The 15532-nt window shown below is 43.0% G+C and overlaps 1 protein-coding gene across 1 annotated transcript in view; it reads right to left on the bottom strand.

Moving 5' to 3' along the window:
* Fer1l6 (fer-1 like family member 6) overlaps positions 1–15532 on the bottom strand; it is a 128898-nt gene that overhangs the window by 92026 nt on the left and 21340 nt on the right. The window contains exons 6-11 of the mRNA XM_020185903.2: positions 13544–13606; positions 9200–9278; positions 7824–7980; positions 7059–7245; positions 5900–6092; positions 3708–4060 (exon numbers count right to left, since the gene is read on the bottom strand). Coding sequence (XP_020041492.2) covers positions 3708–4060; positions 5900–6092; positions 7059–7245; positions 7824–7980; positions 9200–9278; positions 13544–13606 — 1032 coding nt within the window. The remainder of the gene's footprint in view (positions 1–3707; positions 4061–5899; positions 6093–7058; positions 7246–7823; positions 7981–9199; positions 9279–13543; positions 13607–15532) is intronic.

Genomic DNA, 15532 nt, shown 5'->3' with positions numbered 1-15532 from the left:
AGCCATGTAGTCTGGGCTTCATGGTTTTGTGTTGGATTTATTAAACTACACACACACACACACACACACACACACACACACACACACACACTGAGGTTGATCTAAGGAAATAAATCAATTGTGAGCCCAAAGATCAAGAATCCTGGACCATGTCTCTGAGAAAAGGCTTCACAACACTGGGTGAGAGGTGAGCCCTTTTCCCACAGAGGAGCCGCCCATGGTGTTGGCAAACCCAGGAAGTGTTTCTTCTGACCAGAGAACACCAGACAGGGTGGGAGCTCCATGCTGGAGTTTGTCATGCTCTACCATTCATAAACCAGCCTTTATCTCACCTTCCCACCTTCCTGAGTTCATTCTCTGGGAGGAGTACAGAAACCACTAAGAAATAGAAAGGAAGCCAGACTGTGGAGTCAGAAAGAGGGATGGCAGGTGCCACAGTCAGCCAAGCCCTTCAAATCCCATCTCTGCAACTTCCTAGCTAGAGAACTTTAGGCAAGTCATGCCCACTCTCTGGCTGTCACTTTCCTGACCTGTGACATAAGCATCATAGTAGCGCCGATGGGAAGAGAGGAGGCAGAATGGATAACATCTATTGGAACACCTAGTCAAAAGCATTTGCATAGAAACTCCATAAATAGTAATCACAGTAAGTATTTGAACAGGCTTGAGTTAATGTCTTAATCCTACACATCTTCAAGACCCAAGCCAAATGGCTTTCCCATCTGGAAGCATATCTTAATCTGGAAAAATGAAACCTAGCAGTGTTCAGCGAGTTTATTTTGTACCTGTTGTAATTTTCACAACTATATGAGGAGGGAGTGTTTTTATCATACCCACTTAGCTATGAGGTCACTGCAGTTCAGTGAGAGATTAAGAAAGCCCCAAAGCTATTAAACAAAACTGGAATTTACTGAGTGTTTATTAATTATTATGCACCAGGCTCTGTTCTGAGCACTTTGCATGTATTAATTCGTTAAATTCTCACCACGAGGCTATGAAGTAAGGGTTGTCATAAGAAATAAGCCTAAAGAGGGTAAGGCACATGCCCAAAGAGTCAAACAAGAAGCGATGTTTCTCTAAAGGCTGAGCAGTGACCACTGTGTCATACTGCCACAATTTAAATCCATCTCCCTTACTTGGGGGCCTGACATTTTAATCACTATACTTCACTTACTCCAGGAAATACTGACACTTTATCTGTACTTTCTAATGCTCTTGTCACTTTCTACTTGCTGATACTTTATTTTGCATGTCTTCCTCCCCGTCTCGATCATAAACTCCATGGATTAGGCCTAAATTTCGTTCTTATCAATGTTGAGAATGATTAAACAAGAATTGACTCAATAAGTGTTCACAGAATTTGAAAATGAGCACATTTGTTTTGTTGGCTCTGTTCTGAGAGTTTGGCACAGGGAAGGAAAACTTTGATAGTGATGATGAGGGTAAATTGAAAAAGCCAGCATCATGAGGTCTCTCAATTGTCCAGATGTGCACTGAGGACCTGGCTATAGCTAGTGACATTGGAGCTTGAGGACCCTGGATTGATGAGGGTGAGCTCTGAGCTGTTCTAGCTTTGGAGAACATAAAAACTCAGAGTGGTGGTTTTAAAATAGGTCCACAGATTCTTAGCTAGTCCTCCCCATGGAAAAGCAAAGCCTAATACCCTTCCCTTTGTGTGTGGGCTGAACTAAATGATTTGTTTCTAATAAGTCAAACACAACAGAAATGTCAGTGTGTGATTTTTATGGCTTGGTCACAAAGACAGTGTCAACTTTACTCCCTCCTGGGCCATCTGCTCTGGAGAAGGCCAGCTATCATGTCATGAGGACACTCTGCAGCCTGTGGGAGGGGTCCATGTAATAAGGAACTGAGGCCTCTTGCCAATAGCCAACATGGAGCCAAGACCTCCTGTGTGGAGGAGCCATCTTGGGAGAAGATTCTACAGCCCCAGTGACACCTTCAGAAGACTACAGTCTCTGCCAAGATCTTGACAGATTTTCTCCAGAAGTTTCTTCAAGAGAAGGCCTGGGCCAGAACAACCAAACTAAACTATCCTCAAATTCCTCACCCACAGAGAAAATAAGCATTTGTTGTTTAAAGTTGCTAAGTGTTGGGATTACTTGTTATGCAGTTAGATAGATAGCTAATAAACATAACAAGAAACTGACCACCAACAAGAAACTAAGACAGAGACGGTGGAAGTGAAATAGAAGCAAATGATGCCTGACTATTTCCCTCTTTACTGCCTGACCTACAGCAATCAGATGGCCCCTGGCCCTGCAGACAGGAGTACACTCAAGCCCACACAAATTCCCAGACTCCCTTGCTCTCTGCTAGTGTTTACTTCCTCAGGCGCCCTCAGCCAACTATCTGAATTATATTGACTTTGATTAAGAAAATCTTCTCCTAGCCTCTTTTCACTTGGTGATCCTTATTTAGAAAAGAATGCCCAACCTCATCCCAGAGCAGGAAATGTCAGCAGAAGGATGGGAATGTAAGGACTATCAGCCTAAGTAGCCATTAAGCTATCCCTAACTTCTGCTGAAGTCCAAAGTCAAGTTGCCAGCATTGGCATATTTTCTAAACACACACACATACACACATGATCCCATAAAGACAATTCCTGTTCTAACCACAACAAGCTAACAGTACACATTTCCAGAAAATATTTATGTATGTGAATTCAGAGGGGAGAGCTGGAGATGTCCCTAAAAATACATAAAGTCTCCTCAAACAGGTGCAAAACTGAACAGCTGTACCCCGGGTGGAAGGAGCAAATCACAGTAAGAACAAATGCATTGCAAGCTTACTGTGCATGTGCCCAAAACTCTGTTGACCAACTCACATGCATTTTTCTCATTAGCCCCGGATGAAGCCTATGACAGAGCAACTGTTAACTATGCCATTTTGCTAATGAGCAAATAGAAACCCCAGAATGGTGTTGGCATCATGGCCATGATTAGGCCCAAGCCCAAGGTTTCCACCTCTGTGCTCCCATCTCCCCCTAAACAGTATTTTTTTTTAAGATTTATTAGATCTCAACAGTAAAAATAAGTGGCTTCTTCTAAGAAAGAGATGACTCTCATTCTGCAACCCTGCAGTCTGCCTCAACTCCTTAGGGATGGATGGCTCTGGAAGATCATCCCTCTTATCCCTGCCTGTTGGCATGAGAAAACATTCCCAGGGGCAGAACAGCCAGGCCCAGAGCTGGACTCTATCCCCTCTCACTTGCTTAACTACAAATCGTACTGCTAAGCCAAGCACTGAGAGGATGTTCACAGTCACTATGCATCTTGGAGTCCCAAGGTCTTGCTCACAATATAGAAGTGGGCTGGAAATACACTCATGTGCTTTATGGTGAGTTCTGATCTAGGATTTCCTGAGTTGTGCTTTCCTCACTGATGAGCAGCAAGGTTTCTCAAGTTCTTATATCACAGCTTGTCACCTACTCTTCTTCCTCCTGTATTATCACATCAGAGCATACTCCAGGCTGATACAGCTAAACAAATTAGGTACCTCTATAGTTTGGAGATGGCTGTGCTGTGTCAAGAAAGAACAGAGGACCCATCTCAGAAACACAGGACTGGATCAACACAGTATTACGGGGAGAATGAGACAGGCAAATGCCTTCAGGAGCCCCTTGCAGGTGCTGTCTTTGTTCCGGGCCCCGCTGAGGTCAGGTAGAAAGAAGCAGTGCTCACACCTACCTCTGGAGGCACATCAAAAGATTCCACCTCCACCTCGGTGGAGTTCATTTTGTCTGAAGCCTGCTGTGGTTTCCCATCGTTGGTTTTGTCAGCCTTGTCCTTACTTGAGCCTTTGGATGACTTAGAGTCTTTGTCCTTGGAAGACAACTTCAACTCCTTCAGGGCCTTGGAAAATTTAGACTCCTGGGCCCCTGCTGAGAGGATTTCCACAGCAATTTCTACCAGGATTCTGCCCCTGAAAGATACACCTTCCCCAAAGCCTTCATTCAGTTCCTGGTAGTCATCCATCAGACTGTGATTCCTGGGGGAGCCGTACAGGTTAATCCAGGCAGGTCCGAAGGTAGGGAGAAATCCTGGGAAGACCTCAGCATTAGTTATGTACTTAGAGTTTTCAGTTTACCATGTGTTTGCTTTATGAAAATTGCATGCATTCATTTAAAAAATATAGAATGTACAGAAAGAACAAAAGAAAATATTTCTAGGATATCCTAGACAAGATTTTGTGAAATTTCCTTCTAGTCATTTTTTCCACCTATGATTCTACTTGCTCACATTTGTAACGATATTATAAAGGCCTTCATTTGTTTGGCAAATGTTTATGGACTCCTAACATGAGCCAGGCACCATGCCAGACACAAGCCATAGAGCCCATGAACACTAAATGAATAAATATTTACATTATAACACCATGCAGGAGATACATCTTGTACTCAAGAACAATGTAATGTGGAGTGGAGATAGGCAGGCTGAGAAAGGCGGGGCGGGGGGGGGGGTGAAACAGTGTGTTGTTACCAGTTGGAAAGGGACTTGGAATAGAGACTGAGCTGTGTGACAAATGTTTGGGGATGTGGAGGGAACTTAGGGGTCCTGAGAAGAATTTTAGTTTGTATCCTAAAATCTATGGGAATATTTTAAGGGGATTAAGCAAGGTTGTGATATAATCACATCTCTTAAGAACTCTCTAGGTGCTATGTGAAGGGTTTTAAGAATGAATGTGGGAAGATGGTTTGGGGACCACTTCATTCTCAAAACTGAAGGCCCCGCAGCTCAGAATAAAGCAGGGCAGTCCAGATGAAGAGACGTGAATGCTCTGAGATATGTTCTCAACAAAGAACTGAAAAGACCTGGAGATTTTAACTTACTCCTGATTCCCCGCCTCAACATGTAGCATCGGAGAAAGTGCACAGTGTCTATGAGAGCATTTCCTTGACAACATAATGTACAGCAAGTACAGCACATTGGTGGGTTCAAATCCTGGCTTTGGCTCGTTCCAGCTGTATGAACTTGGTGAGTTTTTCTTAACTTCCTATGCCTCCATTCCCTCATCTGGAGGAAATTCTAATAATACCTGTCTCACCTGACAGAATTAAAAAGATTATATCTCTTTTGTGCTCCATGCAAGCCTTAGGAAGTGCTCGAGTATATTAGCTATTATTACAAATGAATAAATGGATCATAATTTGCTTAACCATTCCCCCACTGTTGCCAATTAATGTTTCTGTGTATATCATTGATAATGATAAACACCTAATGTTCCCGTCTCCCACTCCCACTTCCACAAACTGGATTCTATCCTTCAGATTTTATCCCTCCTTTGAATAGACTTAAAGAAATGGGAAAATTGTGTTAAAAGGATAGAAAGACTGTATGATTCCTGTTGTCTACTTTTATAACACTGATAATATATTTTCCTGAACATCATCAAGACGTTTCTGAAAAGTTGTGAATGAAAAATGTTCACAGATAGCTGATAAGCTGTGTAAGTAGGAGAGTATGCTTTTTGTATAAGGTGGTAAACACTTCAATAATATAAAGAAATAGACAATAAATATTTATTGAGGTCTTTCTATGGTGTCCTCATGCTCTCATGTTCCTATCAATTGTTAGGGACATAATTTTTTTTGGTGGTGGAATCATTTAAACATACAAAACTCATTCATAGCCCGTGAGCCATATTTTACATATAGCAGGCAATAACCTCTGATCTAATCTAAACTCATTTTTTCAATTGGGAAGAGTGATTGAACCTCCCATATCCCATATACAGATCCTGGCTCCATCCACTGCCTGAAGTTAGCCAGGCCACAGACCTCAGAGAGTCATGGAAAGTTCTAACATGACTGCTCTAACCCTCTGCTTTAACTAGGCGGGCATAAAGTCATCATTTCCAAGTGGCGTATGTGAGACTCTACCTTTGTCTCCATCCTGCTCATTGGAGATTTTCTTCAAGTCAATGAAATGAGTTGCCAGAGCTACGTCATTCATGCTACCTTCATCCCACACCTGGATTTTCACCCTCCGACACAAGGGAGGGAACATTTCCTTAAAGACCACCTGTTCGTGCCACACAGGATCAGCACAGTTCTTTTGCACCGTGGTTCTCCCCTAAAACACACAAGCAGAAGGATGCAAGCTGTGGAAGTTAGTGACTACCTAAAGAATATTCTTCAAACCAGCTGGAGATACAAAGCGAGTTGCTAAAAATAACGAACCTGTCTCCTCCTGTCACCAATGAAAATTAATTGCACCCAGCGAATGTTACTGGTGACCTACTCTGTGCTAGACATCATGCTAGGCACTTGGGACAAAGGCAAGTCACTGTCCTTAGAAAGTTCTAATGACACATCAGGGTCTGGGTACAACTAACACTCCATATGATCAATGGGAGTTGTTCCACACATCTCCAGGAATGCAAGACACCATTAGACACTGAAGTCTTGTTTTATAAGGCTATGACCTTGGCCCAATTATTGCTCCAATGGGACCTCAGTGCCCTTATTATAAAATGAAGGCAAAGTCCTATATGGCATCCAAGGTCACCCAAAGTCAAAGTGCTTCAGCATTCACCCCTGCCAGAGGGAGGGAGTCAGGGTATGTCCATAGTTTGATGGCAGAGATAACAAGTGTTGTTCAAAGCTTCCAGGTCCAATCAGTTGGGATCAAGCTCTGACAACATTCCAGGGCCTGATACTTCCAATTGTTTCTGAGCAGGGAACAAAGATGTCCAGCGTACAAAGAACAAGGACTACCTGGCACATGTGAGAAAGACTGGGAGGTGGTAGTAATTCTATAGAACCTGGGTAACATTGCTCAAAGAAGTAGCCACATGTGAGGAAGGATGTCTGTCTGCCTGGGTCATAAACCCAAAACCTCCCAGAGCTACTTTCTAGTATCTCCAATAAAGAGTGACAGTCCTCCCCTGCCACCTGACTCATTGTCCTCTATAACAAGTTTTCTTACCCGGAACTTCTTACTTTTGATTTTAACTTAATTTCATTTGATTAAAAACGTCTGGATACAGAACAGGGTCCTGGCTCAGGCCTATCAATACTGGTGACCATGATTCCTCACCATCTGCCCAGCAAAGGAGACCTCCACGAAGGGATCCACGAGGTCCTTATTGTCACCCACAAACGCTTTGGTGACGTTCGCCATGATGCTGGAGTTCATTTTGGGCAGCCCTTCTGCTTTGTAGAGTCTCACATAGAATCTGGCCCAGGGTCTTTCTGATGGGAACCCTTGTGGAATCAAAAGGTTCCTGAGGGAGTGGGGGAGAGAAATAAAAATTTAAAAAGCTCACTCACTTGCATGAATAGAGAGAAAAGGTAGATGCAATTTGGAGGCAGATGGAAGGATCTCCATATACAAGACTAGAGTTCTTCACTAAAATGAGTTGTTTTTCCTAGTGCAAATGACATTGAGGAGAATGAACACATTCAGGTTCTAGAATTGTAGCCTCAACCCTGGATCCCACCTTGAACCTTAAAAGAAGTGCAATTAAGTCTTCCTGTGCTACAAACCACTGGCTGAAAGTATAATTACTTCAAAGGAAAATCAGCTCTGTCCAGGTAAGTCAGACGAGCTCAGGAATAGCTTTATCTACCATGGGCTGTTACAGGAAACCAGACTTCCTGTCGTGGAAGCTGAGCTCTCAAAAGAGAGCCATGTCCTTGAGAAGACACATCCTAGTGTCTGACAGAGCTGAATCCCAGGTGAACAAGACTTGGATTTGACAGTTGTCAGGTACCCAATAAGAAGGGGAGGGAGGGAGGGAAAAGAGACATAAAATTGGGACATATCATTTCTTTTATATGGCCTTAGATGGACCTGTCTCACTTTTCTATTTGCTCCTCAGCATCAGAAGTTTTAGGGTTGGTCTTTAAGACATCGCCTTTCCCGGTCACACTGATGTCACACTTCAGGTATCCCTTAGTACCAGTCCTGATGTCGCTGGGGTCTGTAAGCAGTGCCCACTTGTCACAGAACTGATGACCTGCAAAAACACCTTGACAGCTCACATCCTCCACAGGTGAGCCCACTGGCTCCCCATTCTCCCCCATACCCCAAGGCTCCCACACTTTCCTCCCTCTGCTGCTTGAGGCCATAGCTCTTCTCAGTTATTCCTTTTCCTTCCCCTCCTCCCCTTTTGCTTCCCACCCACTTCTTTGTTATTTTACCATAGATATTTGGGAAACCTTCAACCTAGTGAATCATCTAGACAAGACTCTAGCTTTGACCAGACGGGGACGTCAACTGAGCATAGAAGTCACGTGTTACTTGCTCAGAGGCCATAAATGGACCTCATAGATCTTACTGTTTGGACCTCAAAATTGCTGATAAAGTCTAGACTTTCAACTTATCTTTAAAATATTGTTAGATCTGTAATACTAGGTTCTCACTTCTGTATGATAGCAAACACTAAGGAGTCAAGTAGTCCCTATCTTTTACTAGGGATCAGAGGTCTCCTGTTCCCACGGACTCCATAGCTCCCTGATGCATTGTATCAGGCTTCTGCTCTTGGTCATGTTCCACTGCCAGACCCCAAAGGTCAGGTGAGTTGGCATCACTGCTGAAGAATAGGGGCCTTTCGTGAGAACTTCTGTTTTTGATCCTGGCTCTGTTACCTATTAGTTCTTCACCTTGAACAAAATTACCTAGCCTCTGAGTTTTACTTTCCTATAAGTTGGGGATGATAATTTCTATAGCAGTCCTGATATGAAATGCCATAGTTCTATTATGTGGGAGGCCTGACTCAGCACTTTATTTATTAACTTAATCCTCTAAGAACCCTACCAGGAGGTATTCATTTATCCTCATTTCTCCAGATAAGAAAACTGAGGCACAGAGAAGTAACATCTTTTATCTGAAGTTGCAGAGCTAGGAATTTACACAGAGTGGAATTTGTATTTCAGCCATGTGACTCCAGAGTTCATGTTCTTAGCATCTATTCTGTTCTGCCTGTCCTGATTATATCTTACAGTACTAAATTACAGAGAATTTGTATGAGAAGGAAGTAGAAAGACAAGATAATTTTATCACTATTGTAAAACTTGAGAGCAAGAGTCGTGTCTCATTCAACTTCACGTAACTGTTGCTCAGTGTCACTGAATGAATGGATAATTTGATGAGGGAATGAATGAGATAACCTCTTCCTTGGTGCTGTAAACCCAAGAAGAGTAAGACTGCGAGATTGGGAGGCAGCACTTTCTTACCAGGTTGATTGTACACAGTCCCCAGATCTATCTTGAAAGAGCCAATCAGTATGCTCCCTATCAGCTTGTGGTGGAAGACCTGAGGAAAAATAGAGTAGTGGGAAATTTGTCTGTGAAATGGGTTCATTATACATCAAAAAGGCTTCTAGGCTTTGACCCTTGTCTGGCTTTGACCTTGTCCAGTCCAGAATGGAATTTGGTTATCAAACCACTGTGTTTTAAAGAATCTCTAGAAGTGTCTAACCTGTACCTCTTCCCCCAGCAGGGTTTCAGCTAATTCTCTATTGAAGGATACCTGACACTCACTGCCTGAATTTTGTCTCACCAATAGTCCCTACTACAAGCTACCCTTCAATACCCACCTGTGCCTGCTGAAACCCAACCTGTCTTAAAATCCTAGAGCAAATGTCACCTCCTATAAGCAGCCCTCCCTGATCTGCCCCACTGAAACTCTGTCCATTCTCCCTCAATCCTCAAACCTCTTTGCTCACAGCTTACTCAGAGAATTCATCACTGATTGTCTTGAAACATTTTTGGTGATGTACAATAGAGCAAGAGACGTGGTCATTGTCAATATTTAGTCTGATCAGAAGACAGCAGAGTACCTGCCTTGGTTACAGCAGCAAATTTTATTTACTTTTTATTTCAGTACTGGGGATTGAACTCAGGGCCTTGTACATGCTAGGCAAGCGCTCTACTACTTGAGCCACGCCCCCAGTTCTTTTGCTTTTTAGTTTATTTTTCAGATAGAGTCTCACACTTTTCCTGAACTGGCCTTGAACTGCAATCCTCCTACCTCCACCTCCTGCATGAATAACTAGGACAACAGCTGTGCACCACCACATCCATCTACAAAGCACATTTCAATGCTGATGTCTCCACGAGGAAGTCCTAAAGGAGGGGGCAGAGCTGGTGCTACATCTAGAAGTCACACTGTATGAGAAGTGGCTAGAGAACAAAGGAAACCCAAGAAAGAGAATGGGGGTGGTGGAGAAAAAGGGTAATGGTGACTTAAATGTCCTCAAATATTGAACCACTCCTGTGTGGCTCTCAAAGTAACAGAAGAGATTTCAGCTGTATATAGGGACAGTTGTTTTGGTTTTTTGGTGGTACTAGGGTTTACACTCAGGGCATCACACTCTACCACCTGAGCTACTCCAGCAGCCCTTATGTTGGGTATTTTCAAGATAGGTCTCACAAACTATTTACCCAGGCTGGCTTTGAACCATGATCCTCCTGATCTCTGCATCCTGAGTAGGCAGGATTACAGGCTTGAGTCACCGGTGCCAGGCTTAGAGATAGCTTTGATAACAGTCAAAACTTCTCAGCAATGAAATGGGATTCCAGATATAGTGACCTCTCCATCACCAGAAAGGATCATCATTGCCCTAAGAACCCCGTAATGTGGAGCAGATGGACAGGGATTCCTGTGCCAGCTGGAAGTTAGAAGACATGGTCTCTGAGCTTCCTTCTAACTATAAAATCCTAGGAGTTCCTTGAATCATGGTAGTTTCCTGTTGTCTTCTATTCACCACGTGGCCTTGTTCATAATAGATGCTCAAAAAACATTCAGTGAATTAATGACTGACTGAGTGATGGATGAATGGGAAGCTTTTGCAGCTTCTAAATAGCTCCTTTTGGCACAGGCAGCAAAAACAATAAATCCAACCGCCCTCAGTTGATGACAGCCCTTCCCATTTCTCTCTCCACACTCTCCCTGGCCCGAATATTCCAACAGTATTAGAGAACAGAGGGGAAGTGATGACAGCCTGGCCTGGCTTGAGTAGAGGAACTATTTAAGGCCTCACACAAAACCCTCTCTCTATAACCAGCCATGCTTGCAGTTGCTAATGTGGTTCCCCAAAGGCCTGAGAAAGATCGGAAGCCTGTCTCAAGTTCCCTTGCAAAGACAAAGGGTCTGTGGGCAAGACAAAATTCAAGAGCTCCAAAGGAATGTTCCAATAACACAGGCGGCCTCCTCAAGACCACCACCTAGTGGTTGAGTGCCAGGCAACCTTTGTGCAGTCAAGCATGAGATGACCTGGCTTCTTAGACATCTAGCACAGTGTCCCTAGGGACTCTGTTAAAGGAAGATGGTCTCTGGCACCACGCGGGCATGTTAAAGCCTGGCTGTCCTTACAGCATCTGCTTACAGCCCTCTTCCCCTCCTCCAAAGCTAAATTCCTTTGAGCACACTGGCTTTCAGTTTATGAACTAGCAGCAAAGTTGTATTTTTTTTTCCAATACTGAGGTTTGAACTCAGGGCTTTGTACTTGCTAGACAGGCACTCTACCACTTAAGTCTCTCTCTCTCTCTCTCTCTAAAAATCTAGACCTCCCACATACAATCATGACCTGGCCTGTGATACAATGTAAAAACCTAGTGATGAACTTTATCTATGACCTAGACGGTCTCTTAGAAGCAGGTACAGAGCGACTCTCACAAACAGGTGGCTCTCTCTCTCTTTCTCTCTCTGTCTCTCTCTCTCTCACACACACACACACATCCTTTCACGTTTAGTTTGTTTTTCAGGTAAGTTCTCGCACTTTTGCTGGGCTAGCTTCAGGCTGTGATCCTCCTACCTCCACGTCCCAAGTAGCTGGGATCATAGGCAAGCACCACAACTTAACTCCCAGGGGGAATTTTCCTTTTGAAATCTTTTGTCTCTCTCACTGTGAGTCATTTAGGGACGACAAAGCATTCCCTTCTTCCAAGGTAGAGGAGCAACAGGTAAACAATACTAGGACTGGCGGAGTGGTAGAGTGCCTGCCTAGCAAAAGTGAGGCCCTGAGTTCAAAACCCAGTACCACAAACAAAACAATACTAGCTCCAGTCTTGCATCTAAAAATCTAGGCCTCCCACATGTAATCATGGCCTTGCCTATGATACAACGTGAAAACCTAGTGATGAACTTCATCTATGACCTAGACAGTCTCTTAGAAGCAGCTACAGAGCCACTCTCACAAACAGGTGGCTGCTGGAGCTATGAAGCAAAATCCTGGGCACGGTCCCAGGTCTCAAAATATCTTTTGCACCATTCGTCATCATGCCTGAAACTCAAACACTGAGAATGTTTGGCTCTTGATGACTTTTCATTGCTCAAGAGTCACATTCTTCAAGTGCTCCTGGGAAGGATAATATCAAAACTCCACTAGGACCTGGCCTTAACGCACGACTTTGTTGACATTCAGCTGTGACATATCATATGTGTATTTATGTACTATTTCAGTGAGCAGTAAAGACAGGTAGGGAAAAGAAAGACCCGGAAGGACACTTCCATGATGGGTTGGTTCATCCTCACAATTTTGATTAGAGGCGGTGTGGCTATTGAGGAGGACGTTCTCTTATTCTCTACACCCTTTCACTGACAAACAGTAGGGGTTCAGTCCTTGTAGAGCTCTTTGGAAGAGAGTGCTCACTTGTTGACACTTCAAACCCCTCCTCCATACCACCACCATTACTCTCAGGCACACCAACCTCAAGGGAGAAGTGGCCATTTCTGAAACTGGTGAGACAGAATGTCCTCTGTCATCCACTGGTCTCTGTCCCTTTGCTGAGTAGTGTGCAGTTGATACTGGTCCCACTTAACCTCCTCTTTCTCTTTAGGCCCAGATGGCTCCAGCAAAGGCACATTTCCTCTCTAATTCTATGCTCTACATGGTAGGTGAGCACGGATGTACACCTGGCTGGCCCTGGCAGCTCTCTCTGTTTCTGCTCTTCAGAACTGGTCTGTGGGGACAGCAACTCCCCTCCCTGGTGGAGCTGAGGAAAAATCTGTGCAGCAGACCCAATGTCCCCTGGGCCAGTCTTGAAGTCCACACTCAGAGGTAGCCTTTTGAGAATCCCAGTGGCAACCACTTGCTCTAAATCACAGTCCCTGGTCCAACATCACTGCTGATGAGACTGACATATTTGGTGCCTTCCTGGTTCTTGTTCCTATTTCTTTATTTATCACCAACTAAGAGGGAAAGGCTGTAATTATTAATCATTAATGTGGATATCATCTCAAGAGAAAAACACTAACATTTGCTTGATAGAAAAAAAGTCAACCAAAAGTGGCAATCCATCAAGATATCATTTGAAATATATGTCCTACGTGCCTACAATTAATAATAGCTGTAGTGTAGTTTACAACTTGCTTCCAAGAAGCCTACACCCCTCTGAGATGGTTCTCCTTTCCAAATTCCTCTGTGCTGGTCTAGCCTATTGGTTTCAAGCTCACCAACCCACACCAACCCTCTTGAATCTACTCATCTCTAAATACACTGAGCAGTCTACAGAGTCCCCAAAGCCTAGAATCTCTCCCACCTCCCCCATGACCACCACCACCAATGGTATACTTACTGAGATTTTGATGATCTTGTCAAAAAGATGCACTTGAGGCCCAATGAAATCAAAGACAAAGTACTGAAAAACAGAAAGTTTACTCTGGCCGTTGATCCAGGCTTGCATCTAAGAACCCTGTTCCCGGGGTGGATTTAGATCTGCATTGTTCTGACCAACTGTTGCAGAGCCCTCAATGGCATAAATATACCAGTGATTGACTGGCCAGCCCCTACTAAAGGTCACTTAGGTTTTTTTCAATTTCTTTTTAAATGTAAAAAAAAGAAGGCCACTAGCTGAATTCTTGCATACGATATCCGAGAGTATTCCTCTAAAATAGATATCGAAGTGGAACTGTTGGATTCTATGGGCATATAAATTTTTAATAGATAGTATTAAAATTTCTTTCCAAAAGGTGGCTAAGCCATTTTATATTCCCACCAAAAGCATAGGAAAATCGCAATTTCTCTATGTCACTGGCAACCTTGATATTGTTAGTTCTTTTCTTTGTTTTGCTTATAATGATGGGTGGAAAATGGTATCATAGTGTGGATTTAAGTTGTAGTGAACTTAATTAAAATCTAATTTTCTCAGTATTTTTCAGTTGCAGACACTCCTGTGAAGTTACAAAGATTGAGCAATAACAGAATAAAAAGAAATTATGGACATTGGTGAATTGCAAAGTTGAAAAAAGTTATATAGATGAGGGTCCCCATATTTTACAGACAGGAAGGCTAAAGAACACACGAGATGTTGCCCAGGTTCATCTTGCTGGTTCCTTCTGGGGCTGGGACTAAACCTTAGTTCTCCTGAACTTGTCACACAAGAGACTAGACAAGTAGTTCTGAGTCAAGTTGTTCCCACATGAGACTGTGAGATCCTGTGACATGGAAGACTGGGTGGAATCCATGTGGGGTTGGTTGTGTGTTTGGGGAATTGACTGGGGTAGGGACAGTAGGACAGGGACACTGTTGTTGTTCTGCACTGCAGGGCAGTAGAATGAATGTTAGGGATGGACATAGAAGTAGAAAAGGGAAAACTGACACTGACAGCTTTCTTTCCAAGGGCAAGACAGGAAAACCAAAATACATTATCATATACGACAGTAAAATGGTGGGCCTCAGATATCTACGAAAGATAATACCTCGTTCAGTGTCTTCTGCTTAAGAAAATATCACATTTCAGGAAATTTTTCAAATACATTGCTTATTCACATATGCTTACATATATTTGTTCAAACTTTTGAAGGCTCTAGGGCTCATAACATATATGGAAAATTCCCTTACATGAAATTTCTCATTGTCTGATAAGACTGAGTAAGTGAGAGTGGTGGGTTCCTTGGGCTGATAAGTCAGGTCCAATGTGCATTGCTTTGTGTTGAGTTTCATATGTTAGAGACTAAAGTGTCTCAGGCAGGTTCCCTAGACTGCTGGACCTAAACACATTTTCTAGATGGGAAATATCCCCCAGCCACTACTAGTTCCTCAACACCTGATAACCTTTGGGTTTCAAAGTTATAGTCAAAAGCTTTCTTTGTACCAATATTAATTCAAAATGGATCAAGGATCTTAGTATCAGACCACAAACTCTAAAGTTGGTACCGGAAAGAGTAGGAAATACTCTGGAATTAGTAGGTATAGGTAAGAACTTTCTCAATGGAACCCCAGCAGCACAGCAACTAAGAGATAGCATAGATAAATGGGACTTCATAAAACTAAAAAGCTTCTGCTCATCAAAAGAAATGGTCTCTAAACTGAAGAGAACACCCACAGAGTGGGAGAAAATATTTACCAGCTACACATCAGACAAAGAGCTGATAACCAGAATATACAGGGAACTTAAAAAAATAAATTCTCCCAAAACTAATGAACCAATAAAGAAATGGGCAAGTGAACTAAACAGAACTTTCTCAAAAGAAGAAATTCAAATGGCCAAAAAACACATGAAAAAATGCTCACCATCTCTAGCAATAAAGGAAATGCAAATTAAAACCACACTAAGATTCCACCT

The sequence above is a fragment of the Castor canadensis genome, chromosome 3, assembly GCF_047511655.1.
Source record: "Castor canadensis chromosome 3, mCasCan1.hap1v2, whole genome shotgun sequence".
Lineage (NCBI taxonomy): Eukaryota > Metazoa > Chordata > Mammalia > Rodentia > Castoridae > Castor > Castor canadensis.
Note: the sequence above shows the minus strand (reverse complement) of the source record. Positions and strands in the feature narration are given on the sequence as shown.